General features: G+C 32.8%; 1 protein-coding gene and 1 long non-coding RNA gene across 2 annotated transcripts; one reads left to right on the top strand and one right to left on the bottom strand.

Annotated features, from left to right (window-relative positions):
* Positions 1-1,185: 1,185 nt before the first annotated feature.
* On the bottom strand, positions 1,186-5,848 carry LOC125504248. The gene is made up of 2 exons (XR_007281366.1): positions 5,587-5,848; positions 1,186-1,331 (listed from the first exon to the last, which is right to left on the bottom strand). It is a non-coding gene; the product is annotated as an uncharacterized LOC125504248 (long non-coding RNA).
* Positions 5,849-6,342: 494 nt separating this feature from the next.
* On the top strand, positions 6,343-10,434 carry LOC125504210 (synaptobrevin-1-like). The gene is made up of 3 exons (XM_048665880.1): positions 6,343-6,493; positions 6,637-6,919; positions 9,269-10,434. The coding sequence occupies exons 2-3, from the start codon at positions 6,643-6,645 to the stop codon at positions 9,349-9,351; spliced, it is 360 nt and encodes a 119-aa protein (XP_048521837.1). The 5' UTR covers positions 6,343-6,493; positions 6,637-6,642; the 3' UTR covers positions 9,352-10,434.
* Positions 10,435-16,895: the final 6,461 nt, after the last annotated feature.

Here is a 16,895-nt window from a genome sequence, read left to right as displayed (position 1 = left end):
TGTTATGTAATATGTATATATTACGTATAAATAACCTGCAATATATTTTTAGAATATTTACTATTCTCTGATGTATCGTAGGAAGAATATTTTAGAGTACATTTTGCATCTTGTGAAATCCATTCATTGATATTCTTCGGCACCATACGAGCTTATCGTGTTTGCTCAGGGTGTCTACATTTTTACTGTAAAATGCATTATGTAAAATTGCCAGTGCATTGTTTATCAGTCTAGTTATCTAGTATAAGAAACACGTATAACTAGAAATAGTTAAGGTCAGCATGTATAATACGTAAGTTCAGAAGATTGCAATCGATCGAATTGAATTGCAAACATTTGAAGACTTAAATCTCAACTTATACCTGATGTAAGATGGTACAAGGTGCATTTGGCAGGATTGCTCCTAAAATTCGCTAAAAGAATGGAAAGTCAACATTTCTAAGAATATCTGATAGCACTTTTCAGGAAAAAATGTGCAATATTAAGGAAGTCGTTTATTCAGTTCAGTGAATTCGATGAGGAATTGTATTGTTCTAATAATCACACCAAGAAACGCATTCAGAAATTGCAAAATAATTACTAATTGGGTGTGTTCAAAGCACAAGATGATCAGCGTTTCTTGCTTCTTGCAGACTATATGTTCAACACAATCTCATCCATATTATGATGCAATGCATTTCCACCTAGCTATTTGCAAGCAACGTTTTACTCGATACTTAATAGGCTGGTCGATACCTACATGGGATTCTTATGGTCAATCAGAATGATATCGAGAAAAGGTAAAGATCTGTGTTGTAGTTTGTTGGTGACCGTGATGCTAATTGGTAAAAGATGAATATTGAGGTGTTATGGATAATTCATCAACACAAACTGAGAAAGCGGCAGAAAAATCCACAATTTTTCTATATAAAAGTCTACGTTGTTTTTTAAGCAATGTTTTTAATTATGTTACTAAGTATATTCACTGTTCAGTTAGAAAAGTTTTCATCAAGAATTGGGAAGATTTAACCAATTTGAAAACTTTTGCGGCTCTTGAAAACAATGACTTAATTCATACAAAACATAGTAAGTAGATAAGAAAGGAAGTTCACTACAAGACACAAAAAGCTAGTATCTAAATGGGGAATGCTGGTGCTTAGAAAAGCCTGTAATAAAAACTAATGAAGGGAAAATAAAACAATGCTGTGAAGTTACTAAAATTAGTTTATTTGCACTAAACAAAAGAATAAAGCAATAATCAGCTGGTTGTCATGTGTCGTATTTCTTCGTATTTGCTGCTCCGTTCAATCTTCTTTCCGTCATCGTCTGGCTGTCTCGACACACTAATAATACTAATATAAAGGTACATTTTTTAGTTCAAACTAAGTAGATTGGATTACTCCGAAAAATTATCCGATTAAGAGTATAAATAAACAATTGAATAGATCAAAAAATGATCACATGTGTTGACAAAATAAACCCCGTTCTCCATACAGCCGGAGGGCAGTAAATGCAAAATAAATCACCTTCACCAAGCCACTACCCACAGTTTTTTCTTTCTCAATCCACTTCAATACAAACGGTGTTTCTGATTTAATGTGGTTCAATTTGGAAGTAGTCTTAGTTAAATTCAGAGTTCAAAGTGCTTCTCGTAACGAAAAAATGGAAAAGACGATGAAGTACAAAAATAACGTTTTTTAAATGATTGTAATATTTGTACCAACCAACATCGTGCCATTGTTGCTTACTAAAAAAAGCGGTAGCATGTTGGTAGGCACCATCGTTTTTTCATTGTAAAATATGCGTGTTCATAGCTATTAAAAAAATAATTAATCTTCACTTTTTAATTAAACTACAACACCTGATAATCCGTATGTAACAGTTTTAGGCTGTCGTTTATAGAGGATTTTACAAAAGTCGGTTAAATTAGGACAAACTTGCACATTTAGATGCTAAACAAAATTGTTCTAAAGTCGGAAAATGCCGGCTAAAAACATTCAGAAATATCTGAAAAACCAGAAAAATGCTCCAATGATTTTTGTTTTTTTCTGAGCTTATCTGAAGAGGTATATTTGAATAATTGCCACATTGTTGGTTTGAAACCTTGGCCACCTTATTACTTTCTACAACATTATAATATAAGACTTACTATCAGATCTGGAATTAATCTTTCGTGTTTCACCTTTATCAACATTTTTAAATAAGGACCTGTTAGTATATTTGACATCGGTTTACGAATTCTACAAATTCTAGTAAGTAATGGTACTGTAATTAATTGTTTTTGTTTTCGTTTTTTACCCGTTCTTTACAATATCACATTGATCATTTTGTTATTCGTATATGACTTATATTAACTTAATAAAATTGATCAATAACTATTTTATTTGTATCGATTTATGTAATTAAGTAAGTAGTAAACTTAAAATAATCATAAAATATTGAAAAATGTTTTGGTTTTGTGCAATTCGCTAGATTTTTTTGGACAAAAAGGACAAAAACGCACTTGAATACAATGACCCAATGATTCCTAACTGACCCGTATTCTCCATTACTACATTCTTGGAGACTGCATTTTGTATTGCACCCAAGCAAAGAAAAAGAAAAATTTTAAATTTGTCATTATTTCATTTGGTACAAAAATAAATATTTGATTACTTACTTACTTCAGGCCTAATTACAAAATATACATGAGTTATCAAATTCTATTAGGTCGTACTTTAAAAATTTCGTTAAATATAAATCTTTTAAATTCGGATCGCACTTAGTTTCAGTTAAGAGCAGTCAAGTTTCAGTTCATAATAATAAGTGATAAATATGATATTGTGAAAAAACGGGTAATATTTGGGGAAAAATGTATAATCCCTTTACTGTCGTCCGTAGAATTTACAAACTGGTTTAAACGTACAGGTCCGTATGTAAAAAAAATGAAGTTGATGATAGAGGCCCGACAACCGAACATTGAATTCCAGATCTGACAGTATAATGTTGTAAAGAGTATCTAAAAGGATTCTAATAATGTGACAGTTATCTTAAAATATTTTATTTTGAATTATCTCCAAATAAGCTCAGAGAAAAATTTAAATAATTTGTAGACATTTCGATTTTTATATAAGTAAGGTTTTTAGGTAAGTCTTTGATACTTATTAGGAATTTATTATCTTTTAAAACCACTCCATTTTGTGTTGCATCAAAATTAGCAACAATGCTAACAACTCACATTTGTAACACTATAGGTAACTTGTACTTATTTGTGAAATAAAATGTATTCATTTCTTTGGAAAAGTTGATGTAACTAAGTTTCGTAAGTAAGTACCACTTATATTACTGATCCGTTTCTATCCGAAATGCAATATTTTATATGTAATTATGTATGAACTGATTAAAATAGGTTGTCGAGAGTAGAGTTGAACAACAAATCCACTGCCTCTGATTTTTTCACAGCGATGAACAAATTAGAATTAAGTACAAACTGTGACTAACCTAAAAATAAACAGTGATTTAAACCGTGATTTTAAAGAGCAAATTTGCTTCTTGTGACCTGACGAAAGAACTAGGTAGGTAATGCAAATAAGATTCTCGCATTCGTTGATGGGTTGTATTTACAGCTTGCACTCACAGCTTCCCATGAATGTGGATTATATTGATATTTTCAGGGAACTATTTTAGTTTGCACCAATCATTAGCCGTATTCATTGATTTATATTCATTCAAAAGAAAATTTGGCCAAATTTGGTCAAATTTCCTTTGGCCAAATTTTCTTTTGAAGGCTTGAAAAAAAGACCTAAAATTACAAACAAACAAACTGATTCATTTATTTCATCCAGCGTGTACACGCCCATTCATAGGAAACTCAATAATAGTATTGAGTTACTTATCTAGTTCTAGTTCAAAAATTCAGTAGAGGTTTTAATATGAAATAACTCGAAAACGGTGAGATATCGAATTAGGAGAAGCACACATTTTTTGCTTAGGAAATAGCGGAGAATAAGGCAAACAAGAAAGCGATATTTTAAAACCAAAAAAAGTTCTGATGTTCTAAATGGCTCCAGACCACTACAAGCAGGGGGATAAGCAATTTGCATTTGTCGATCTAAAAAACCACAAATACCTACAATTTGTTTTGGTACTTAATAATGAAACTGGTTAAGAGTATTAAAATAAAAGAAAATTTTCATTTTTGTTGACCTACACTTTGACACCTTGGACCTCAAAATCCATTAACTTTCCTATAAAAAAAATACCTAAAAGGCAATTTTTTGTCTAAGCCACTCACTGAGTCTGCGAAGAAGTCAGTGACTTTTGTCGCATTAGTTGAGGACCATGCTGTAATTATATTTTTTTAATTTCCTTTACTTAATGTCTCTATTTTGTTTCCGATGAGCCACTCTGCCATATATGTATTATTATAATATTTACTTACTCTTCTGAACTGTCTTGCATTATATGTCACCGTAAAATGCTAAATGAATTATGTAAGGCAAGTTTAGAAGATTACAAATGGTGGCTGATTGATTCCGCTTAAATCTCGGGTTGTACATGATTAAAGAGTGTTTCCTGTATGCAAATATCTTCAGTAATAATAATAAAGTAGGTACACTTGGTAGGATTACATCCCAAAATTTAAGTACCAAGAAAATAGAAAGTCAACATTTCTAAGAATATCTGATAATACTTTTGAGAAAAAATGTGCAATATTAAGGAAGTCATTTATTCAGTTCAGTGGATTCGTTGAGGAAATCGATTGTTCTGATAATCGCAGCAAAAAAAGCATTCGGAGATTGCAAAATAATTGCTAATTGGGTGTGTTTAAAGGATAAGATGATCAGCGTTTGTTGTTTCTTGCAGACAATGTCATCTTTTCGGTGCAATCGCATCTGCATTATGAACATGATCTAAGTACTTAAGACATAAAAGAATTTGATTTCCCCTTGGAAATTGCAAATCACGTTTGTTTTAATAGATTTAAATAGGCCGATAATAGGATATTAGAATAGGTCGATACCTACTTGCTACTCTTATGGTGAGTTAGACTGGCATGGAGCAAACGTAAATATCTGTATACCTATTTTCATAAGTAATAGGTATTGTTAAGCATGTTACTAACCAGATATAAAAGACTTTTGATCATGAATTAGGAAGATATTGACAGTCGAGAAACTTGTGCAGCTGATCTACAAAATCTACAATGATTTGTTTGAAACAAAACATAGTAGATCCGAAAGAGGACCTCACTACACGAAATTTGCTCTGAAAATTGACACCAAAATGAGCAGGAGTACTGTTTAGATGGATCTATACGAAACACTAATAAATTTTCTTTCTTCCATACAAAATTACAATTTTTACCTCCCTCAATTAAGTGTATGTAAAGTAAAAGTACCTATAAGGAGATCAGAGGAGTCTGAGAAAAATATTCAGTTTAAGATTTTGAGTAAACACTTGAATAATCAATATGTGCTCATAGATGAAATACAAGCAGACAAATAATATGTGTACAGTGTATTAGTCTTATATGCTAGAGGTGGGCCTAAATAAGCCAAACCTGTATGAAAGTAATGTTATTGTTTGGCATTACTTAATAGAATATCAATAATATTTAATACACACCTCAAATTAGCAAATTCCTGAATTACTACTGATATTAAAATCCTGGGGCCACTTAAAAACACTTCACTGCACTGTACATGATCTTTCACAAATAAACAAACCAATCCCAAATGTGGAAAACTCGAAAAAATCGCCTTTTTCGGTCTATTTTGACAGTCCAATACTCACATACGCGCACCCACTAAAACATTGGTCGTTCAACTATTTCATTTTATTTTGCTTGCCCTCGGAAATATTTCCCCAAGCTTGCCGTCTCTCTTTTAAGCACAGATCAGGCATTGATAAAGAAAGTATCGAGAGAGACACAAAACGTGTCATTTACATTTTAGACTGCTTGAGGATAAAGCGAACAGAGGGCAGCAGGATGAATTCGGATCAGAAGCATTTGTGTGGACTGCTGCAGGCAACTGAGAATACAAAAATAAATGAACAACAAAGGGAACAAATATTATACAATGCATTTTCCGTAGAGTAAGAACAGATTAAAAAGCAGTTGATTTGAATGTTTTATATAATTAATTGATTGAAAATGCAGATCTGAAGGGCAGCACAGTTTGCGATGGCGTCAGCTTTGAAAGTAAAACTAATTTCTGACTTTGATTATCAATCAAACAATTAAGTTATTCTAATAAATAGAATTGTTTGTTTAACAAAAGCTCCACGTTTAGTAAATTTCTGTCGTAAGTTTTAACATATTTTTTGGGCCAATTTCAGTGACCTGCCGTCATTATTGGCAACGCTGCCCGGAACATGTGATTTCAATCGCTTGTCATCAGTCATTACCCATCATCATTAAAAGTCTGATGATTTGTTGAGGCTTAAACGTCACATCTTTTTTATTTTTCTTTATTTTCTAGAATTTCTTTGCGTTTAGCCTTAATTTGTGTTCAGTCTCATTTTGTTTGAGGTGAGTGTACAGTCTCCAAATCCCAAATCGATCCAAATTTACCATCTGTTGACATCATAGAACAATAAGTCTTTGTAATGACTAATTTGTTTGCATACATTACAATTTACAATTTCCTTGCCTGGTAATGGTGTTGATTCCAGGGCAAAATGGAGAATCCATCAGGCTCTAGGCCTACATCCAAACTGGAGCAAACCCAGCAACAGGTTAATGAAGTTGTGGGGATCATGAGGGTCAATGTGGAAAAGGTGCTGGAAAGGGACCAGAAACTATCCGAATTAGATTCCAGGGCCGATGCTCTACAAGAAGGTGGCAAACGGTTCGAGCAACAAGCCCAAAAATTGAAGAGAAAATATTGGTGGAAAAATATTAAAATGATGATTATTATTGGAATTATTGGGGTCATTTTGTTAATCATCATTATTTGTAAGTATTAAGTAGCTGTTTATGCATTGTCTGATTATCTTATCTAATATTAGGCATTATCAAAAAATAATAAGTCTGCCTTATGCTTATAAGGTTCCATTGTATAGCAATTTGACGTTCCAATTGATCTTATCTAAATATTTTTTGTGGATCTGCTAATGCATACATTGTGATATACAGTGTGAACACTTTTAAAATTTTTTGTTCTAATGTTGATCTTTTTTTGGAACATATCACATTTTGCTGCAAAAACCAGGACTTTGTTGTTAGTTTTTAGGGACGAAATTTAAAGGAAACATGTACAAAAGGAAATAATATTTTACGTGTTGATATTTACTTCTGTTACAGACTAATATAACATTCTTGGTATGGATTTATTTTAGTTCATGAAACGGGCAGTAGGAAAAACCTTAAATATGATGTTTATTTATAATAATATTTACGCAAAATGAAGCCCAGCATGGCCATCAAATTCTGATTGATGAAACTCTCCATTTATGTTCAATTCATTTATTATACTTTTTTGTCTGTTTGTGGTTGCTTTACTCATGTGTTCTTTGCAATATTTTAGCCTAATGAAATAGAAGTGATATAACTAATAATTTAGTAATTTTCACTCATTTTCAAGATTTTCTTCTAGCTTTTAATTCATACATCTATAACAATAATGTAATATTTAATTGTGCTGAAGAATTATTATTATGTGATGTTGAGAGGGCGATTAACATAGTTAATCTATTCTGATTGTTGTAAATGAATGTTTTTTCATTCTTCCCTAAAAAATATTTAATATGTGAGTTGTTTAACCAAATTGTCACGTTTTGTCCTAGAGTATAGTCGTCTTCGGTCTACAATCCAAAAAAAGATTTATCAAAGTCGGGCGATAAATAAATATTTTGTACATATCTAGAAAAGATTTACAATGCAATTAATTAGACTCGTAAATAATGTTTGTATTATTTGCTTTTCTTATTATCGTTTTCATTTTTATCTAAACGGATTATTACATAGGTATATCTCTGCACATACATGGTTACAAGCGGCGGTATACAGGGTGTTTTTTTAGTGCGAGAGAGTCAATTATTTCCGTTGGTGTTCAGCTTTCGAAAAATAGTTTGATATAAAAGTTGTTGACACAAAAAGTGCGCACATTTTGAAAATATTTTATATGATACAGAGTGTCTCAGAAAAGCTAAGCAAGACAAAAATGTATTTTTTTAAATAACTACCCATTTTTTATTAGCTCATGGAGTGCAGCTTGAAACGCTGCATATGCACCGTAAATTATTTTTTCTTACTTGTGACGTTGGCAGCTTATCGCAATTTTAGTGAAATGTTGCTGAAAAACATGATATCTAAAAATTCATTGTAGAAGCAAAATAAAGCAGTTAAAGATACAAAAAATACGTCTTTCGAATAACCACATCAGTTAAGAATTCTATTGAACCAAAATATTAATACAATGTACAATATTGCACAGGGTGTTAACAATGTGGACTTAAATCTATAACTTTTTAGCGCAACATAACTTTTGTTTTTGAAACGGAAGTACCTGTATATTAATACATCATTAGATAGACAATTTACAAATTTGCATTTGCATTTTAAGCTGTAAAATCATCCGTTTTCAAATTATAATTTATTTTACTTAAAAATTTCAAAGAGTTCCTTCCTCTTCCATCAGAAAAGTAAGGCCCAATTACATAATTTCCGATAATGCCACTCCAAGTATTAATGACCAACGAGTATGACTATTTGTTCTTATAAAATAAGGCTTGGTACTTGCATAATAATGGAAATTCTGTCTATAACCTTTCCATTTTTATGAAAAGTTGCTTCATCAGTAAATAATACACAATTAAAAAAATATCTGTCTTCTTCAATTTTGCGTCTGGCCTATTCACAAAATCTAACTCTAGTTACATAGTCCTGGTTGTTAAGTTCCTGCGTTAACTGGATGTGATATGGATGAATTGTTTACTAATATTTTTTTAGCAATTATTCTCTGGGAACTATCCGATAATTAGTAAACACATGAATAAAACACTGCTATCGAACAACTTAAATGAATTACATTTCAACTTAACTTATTACTAATGAATTACAACTATCGAATAATTCGATAGTTTTCTATTTTCGAAAATTTCCATCGGTGAATAAAACATTGCTATCGAATAGTTCGATAGTTCCCATCGCTACTTGTATCCCAATGTGTGGAATTAGTAAAAGTGAAATCCAACATCAGAAAGAGTTTTGAAGAAGCGTCAAGTTCTTACTTGTTAAACTATCATAGAGTTATAAACCAATGTTACAATATAAAATTTACTGGTATAATGATATTATTTTCAGTTGCTATTACTGGTGGCAGCAAGACAAGTGGTGACAAAGACACTACAAGTGAACAGCAAGCTGCTATAACACATTCGCCTTAATTGCCAGTCGCTTGAACCAACATTTATTACATGCTTATGTATATCATAGGTTCTGAGATTTGAAAGCTGACTAGAAGTTATTCAGTATATTTTGGTATTAGGTTGTTTTTTTTAAATTTTATTATGGGCACAATTCAATTTGAGAATTTAAAAACATAGTTCTTGGGCAATATCTACTACACATGTTGATAAGCGTCAAATTAAAGCGGCTTGAGTGTCTTATTAACAAGTCACCCGAAAAGAAAATTACTTATATTGTATTATTAGAGTTTAATATAGTTATTGGAATTTGGCCCACGCCAGGAATGTAATTTTACTTTCATGGTCCTGTTAGGTCTATATATCTATAGGTTGGTTGATAAATTTATTCAGAGAAATTGTCATTATGCATTAGAGTTGTTAATTTTGTCTCTTCATATGAAAAATATCAATGTCGCTAAATGTAACTTAAGTGCCTTAATAATTAAACCTATGCGCACAGATGCAATTTTTTATGGCTGTCTGTTCTATTGAACAATTTAAAAAGTAACTCTAATTATCAGAAACATTAAATATTCATACAAATATATGTACAGTACAGTTTTTTCTAAGGTTTTGCAGGTTTATGCTAAATGTGGTTTGCATTTATTGGTATGAAAATGTCGATATCGGTTGGTCTAGTTCAATATGTTTATAAACTATAAGTTAAAGTGAAATCATGTGTCCGAGTTGATTTGATTGATTACAGGTGAAAATATTCATGCCGGTCGTTTTTCAGTTAAGATTGATGGGGAAGTAATATTTATATAATTTATATTGCTATTTTAATTAATATATTTTTCATATGTAAACTTTCATTTTGTTTCATATCCAAAGTTTATAACTTTATGCAATATTATGTACCCTATTGCTTCATCAGTTCTAAGTTATAGAGAAATATCAACTACATTTTTTTTGTTAAAAGTGGGAATTTCAAGATTAAATACTTACTACTAAAATTAGACACATTTTTCTCTCTGGGACTTATATTGTGTATATTCAACGTTGTGTGATTCTCCCTTAATATTGATGAATATGTAATATATGTAATTTATTTAATAAAAATTTAGTATTGTTTGACGGTAAAAGTGATGATGTTTCGCGGTGATTCATCTACAATCGGAATTGTCAATAACTGTCGCGTACGGATTGGCAATACTTTATTTCAAGTGGACATTGGGCCAAATATACCGCAAATTCAAATGTAAACATGTGTTTCTAATTTTTGGCATTTATACTGAAAATTTAGAGGTTTTGATAATTATTGAAGCTAATTTTTAACCGATAAATACACATTTAAAGTTAATAACTGTTTGCCCTTTAGGTCTAACAAAAAGTTTACCTGACGCCCTGAAAGAGCAATTGATATATCCATCAATTATGGTTGATTTATTTTGTTTCATCTTGGCATTTTTAACCGAATTAACTAATAAATTATTTAAAGCACAAAAATGCAGTAAATATGACACGTAACGAATGAGTAAACCGGGTTTGAAAAGAAACTCGCGGGTTTCAATCAGCAGGGTGAGATTGCGCGCGATTTATTTAGCTCTCTTCGCTCCATTACCGTAAGGGGGGTCTGGTAGCATCATGCCTACTCTGGCTAGTCATTGGTCTCGATTTTGGGCCATATAAAGTACCTGTCTTTATCTATCTCGCCCCTCCCAAATCCAAGCGCTAATACCGATCCAAATTGGGATTTGATCCCAATCCGGGATTGGGATCCGAAGCCAACAAGGCCTTTCGCCTTGGCGTATCAAAGCAGGATGAGCGGGTCCAGACTCTAACAAGCCAGCTCAAACTCTTCAACTCGTACTCCACCAAAACGCCGGAACAACCCCCCCTGCAAGCCCCAACTCAGCCTTTAGCGAAAGAAATGGAAGTCGAGGACACTCTGCCCTCAAACCCACATGGTCCCTAAATCTTCTCAAAACTTGTAACGCTGCTCTACACCAGTACATGGTGCAGAGCGCCGCCGCCCCCCAAATCCAGGCCTCATCCAATGCCACTTTGGCCCCCAATTCCTGGTCTGCCAGTTACTTCGAATGTCCCTACAAACCCAATGTCAAAATGGAAATGGTAGCAGATACTTCCTACGCTCAAAAACCAGAAAATAATGTTCCATAGAACCTCCCCAAAACCCAATTAAATTGCTGCTTTTCCTAATATCCGAACTTGAGGCCAAAATCAACTCCAAATCCATTGCAAAATTCAACAAAGCTACGGATAACTGCATCAAAGAGTCGATGCTTTAACAAGCTAGCTCTAATAAATACCATACAGAGCGGCTTCGATCAGGGGTTTTGTTTAGACAATCCACGGTTTCGGTGGTCTGCCTTCTGACCCGTGGGCGGCGTCCATTTATTTTTCCCTCGACAACTCTGCTTGAACTATTTCCTAACATTTCGGAAAACTTCACCGGGAATTGACCGGCATCTGCTGCAATTCGCCTTTTATGATCATCAATATCAGCAGGTTGTGTTTTATAAACAATGGACTTTAGATGTCCTCAAAGAACGAAGTCTAAGGGTGTTCAATCCGGTGATCTTGGAGGCTATTCAATTGATCCCCTTCTGCCAATCGATCTGTCCGGGAATATATTATCTATGTTAGGGAAGGTTTGAAAATAAACTTTATTATTGTTTGCAGGAAAGTAGACAACATTTTTAACAACTTATAAGATGGTGCGTATGTAGATCCCATGGGTTTTATTGTAGAAATTTCTCTTCCGTAAATAAAAAATAATTTTTCCCGAAGTAAAATAATGAATAAATCGGAAATCAATTGTTTAAACTAGATTTTCTTCCTGTTATTCAACGATTTTAGCGGTGTAACCGTCTCTTCTAATTTATTGTACTATAAAGAGACCCAACACTAATCTGAGAACCAAAATATCAATGCAGGCAAGTTTAATTGTTTCTGTAATTTTGAAACGCGATTATTTGAAATCTTCTGGACCAAAAGCAACAAAATAATAACTAATGTAAAGAGAACTGAACGCCTTTTAAAACCATGTGCCACTTGAACCTCTAAGGTTCTAAGGGTGACATCTACCCGTCGTAGGGAGTTGAAACAAGAAGGCTAAAAAAAATAATTAAAAGTGTCCCCCTACTAATAAAATTGACGGTTCTTTCCGAATTTTCAGGTTTTCAACTGCAAGAAAGGTATTAAGGGTGGGAAGTTTTCAAATTGACACCCGGGATATGTAAGATATCCAGGAGACATTAAATCTCCGGTTTACCGAGCACCGATTTTCTTACTCAGAAATGTTTAGCTCTGCGTTTAGCATAGAGATATAATAACTTAGTTTTGCATTTACTACTACCCTTTGACAAATAACTCGGATAAATTAATTTTACCTGATACAAATGAACTGTAACTGAGTTTAAAAAGCTTTGACTGTTTCTCCTTTTGTCACTTTCCCACGTTCATTTCTTTACCACCTGTTCCAGTTTTTTTTTTTGGTGTTTTAAATATCTACAAAATATTTTCTAAAAATTAATATAGACCACTATAAACTAAAATATAAACACTTATTTTAAAGTTGAAATTGCCGATTTAAGACACACTGATTTAAAATCTCCAATACAATTAAATAGGTTTATTTATCTGAATGAAAACAAGAAAAGTCCACTTGGTGAGTGTTAGTTTCGGTAAATTATTTAGACTTTTTATGATTGTTGAAACCTTTGAATATAAAACTAACTTTATGATTGTTAGCTTTATATTCAAAGGTAGAAACTGTTCTGTTTTGCTTGTAGTTTCTCGATTTTGTCACACTTTTGTTTCTAGAAATTTTCTTTTGCTTTTCTGATCTTTGTATGGACTACTCGTTGAATTGCATTGTGCTGATTTTGATTCTTGCCTTTTAACTTTCTTCTTTTATCCACAAGATAGCTAATTCCGTTCGACAGCCATTCTTTCTTATAATTCCTTTCTCTAATTTTATCCTATCTTTCTTCAGTATAATCAGAGATAAGTAGACTCTAACTAACTAGTCAACTAATCTCTGGTCTAATTACTGTGCGTTTAAGTACATCCAATTTAACGTTGTGCCACTTTTCGTTTCTGTTTATGCAGTTTGGATGCTGTTTGCTTTCACATATTTTTAAGTTCTAGTTTTTGGATTTATAACTCGTTTATTTTTAGTACGGTACTCTCTACAGTCTAAAACTTGAAAACTACTTAAACTTAAAAATTCTCTTACGCTCCCCACTAAATGTCACAGGTTTTTTTTTACAATTCTTTTGCAGTGTTCATATATCTTATACTTTTTAAGACGTCGTCAAATTGTGATTGTCTTGAAGATGATTGTAATCAAGGGCGGATGCAGTTTTCAAGTCAGAAGGGGTCATGTAGAATAGATTCAGTCAGGACAGGATTCAATTCAGTTACAACAATAAATGTAACTGAAAAAGTTTTGTATTGCTAAATGTCGTAGTAATTTTAATCAAATAACGAAACCAATTTTCCTCTAATGCCTAATGGTTTTGTGAACGTGGAGATGTAGCAGTCCAGTTAAGCACTCTTCTGCCATTGAAGCTCTAAAAAACTTCAGTGAAAAGCTGATCCGAGAACTCGTGCAAAAATAAACCGACTGGTTTCACCGCTCTTACTGAGGATCTTCTATTTGTCTCTTTAGAACGATACATCCAGCTGCTTCATGAAAAATGATTTTATGATTTATTTATGACAGTCTCACGAAAATTGAGCAAAATACTAAATCGAGAGCTCGTGTGAAAGCAAGTTTCATATTACGTTGGAGCATTGATTATGTATCTAACTATGGCTCTCCACAACATGTCCAGCTGAAAATAGTCAAAGTTTCATAAAAATTAAGCAAAAAGCATTTAATTTAGTCTGTTGCGCTCCATGATTGGAGATGTTTATATTTGGTTGGAAAACCTATTTTGTTCACGGCGGCCATCCAAACTAGTTTGAACCAGAAAATTGCGTTTGAAAATATTTGTGTGCAAACAGACACTTTCTACAAAACAGTCATACATCAACAATAAAAAAACAAAAATCGATCGGCAAATGATTCATCCAAAGGGACGATCGAGCCAACAATTATTGCATCACATTAATTCTGTAGTTCGCTGCCTTTGGAAAGTGATAAAAATCTCAATATCGGTTCAGTTTTTTTTTTGGTAAAGGTAAAATAGTTAGTTTGGTACGGGAAGTGAGCGAATTACGTCGTCAGTCAATTCATAGGCGGCATATACAGGATAATTTGGTGCCAGTAAGGCAAGTGCGCTAGATTATCCGTTATCTGTTACCTAACTGAAAGAGTAAAGTTTTCAATTTGAATTATTTATTTATTGTTTAATCAAGTGCAGTGTGAGTTTTTTGTGGATGATTATTGGGGAGAAAATGAAGAATGGAGCGCCAACCTGCAGAAAGCTGGTAAGAATTATTTCCTAATCTATGTGTCTCTACCTTGAAGTGATTCTAGTTTTTCGAAATGCAATTGTAGTTGATGGCACTTTTTATAAATCTTTTTATTTCATCTGTTTATTTAAAATAATTAAACTTTTGACCGAGTTAGTACTAAATATAGTTTTTCTTTCTTTCTAGGTGACACGATACAGCTTTTGGTAAGTTTGGCATTAGTTTGCCCCTGGTTGCCATATAGATGTAGAGCTTTTAGTCCCATATTATTGACTTGTATGTTACCAAATTGCTGCATGCCATATTTATTCGACAAGAAACGACGAGTTTTGAATTTTTTCAAATTTTCTTTCTGTAAAATTTATTTAAACTCAGATATTATACGTTAACGAATCTCTACAGAAGACTCTTTTGATATTTAAATTATTGTATTGTATTGTGAACTATACTTTTTATTGTTTTGGCAGCTAATTTGAGTTTTGCAGTTTTTTTCTCCTTTAAATTACACCCTAAATTGAATTGTTTTTCAATTCCCAAATTGATTTTTCAATTTAAAAATCACGTTTATTCAATTTTCAAAAACTGACTGACTTATCTAAACTTTTAAATTTAAAACATTATAAATGAAAGTCGTTCTGTTGTGAAATATACTTTATATTGTCTTCTAAGGTAATTATTTACAGTAATGAATTCTTATATAGTGGGATTCTCGATCAACGGATGATGGCAAAATAAAACACTACTTTTCCATGGGCCAACGTTTCGACTTTATTCAAGTCATCCTCAAGACTCTAAAATGGAAAACAGAGGGGTTTAGCCTAGAGCCTGGTGAAGTTTTAACAGTTAGTGTGTGACATTGTTGTACAATACAAAATTTTTAAAAAATTAAAACTCAACTTAACAACAGATTAAAAATTAAATCACGACCATCAGACTATCCAGTTATAATACTAAAAAAATACATTGAAATTAACATTGGTTTAAATACAAGTCAATCATGGTCAGTCCCGTCTCAAGAAACTTCAAAATTACATAAAGTAAAAACGCTAGGGCGGTCAAAACTATAAAACACACTCAAAACAAGAATCTCATGTCAATAAGATTTAAATTAAATAAGATTAAAAAGCGGTAAACATAGGACGAAACTAAGTTGGTATAAAATGCAAGTCTAAAAAGGGCGCAAAACGTAGGTTTCGGAAGAGACGCAATTATGAAGATACGTTTATTATGTCTCACCTATGAAGTCTCACTCACCTATGTAATCACACACCTTGAGTTTGAGTAAAGTCGAAACGTTGGCCCATGAAAAGTAGTGTTTTATTTTGCCACCATCCGTTGACCGAAAATCCCACTATCGAAGAATTAATTACTGATTATCATCACGGTCACTAATCAACCACAACGTAATTATTTACGTTGCAAGTAATAACTCAATAATGTTTTCTTGGTAATATCATGTTTTTTGTCATCTGGATTTCGATAGTAAAGAGTCACGATAATACCTAATGGTTCGGTAGTAGAAATTTTTTTAATGCCTGCTAGGAATGTCTTCTACTATCAGTTTTCGATGCGCGAAAGCAATCTATGCAATAGACAAGACAGAAAATCTTATCTCTGACATTGCACCCATTGCGTTTTCTACTGCTTACACCCTCCGACAGAAAATAAACATTTCAATACATGTGTTGTGTCCGAAAAAACTATCCTTCTTAACTTATTCAGCCTGGATGAAATGGAGCGCTGTGAGGAGTGCACGAAGAAGTATTTGCGCTTGCATATTCGGTATATTGAAGTAACAATATCTGGTGAGTTGCAGAGCGTTAAATCTTCAGTTGAACAGGACTTCTCAGGTAAGCGCAAATTTAAATTGCCGAATATACAGTTTATAGTGTTCGATGGGAAAAATGCCTTCTCTGAGACATCCTCTTCTATCATGATGTCATACAATTCACCATCCACAACTTTAAGGGTGTCATAATTGCTTGCTTTGAGAAAGCTCCCAAGTATAGAGGCGTTATATCAAAAGAGATAGACTTTCGAGGCCATTCCTTGAAACAAGTGGGTTTTTCGGGTTTTTAGGCCGTCGTTCGGTAGAATTTCTTCTTGACGTTTCGCAAGCACGTGTGGCTTGCATC

This window comes from Dendroctonus ponderosae, unplaced genomic scaffold, assembly GCF_020466585.1.
Source record: "Dendroctonus ponderosae isolate FM_Combo_2020 unplaced genomic scaffold, Dpon_F_20191213v2 Dpon_F_20191213_4, whole genome shotgun sequence".
NCBI classification, from domain to species: Eukaryota; Metazoa; Arthropoda; class Insecta; order Coleoptera; family Curculionidae; genus Dendroctonus; species Dendroctonus ponderosae.
Note: the sequence above shows the minus strand (reverse complement) of the source record. Positions and strands in the feature narration are given on the sequence as shown.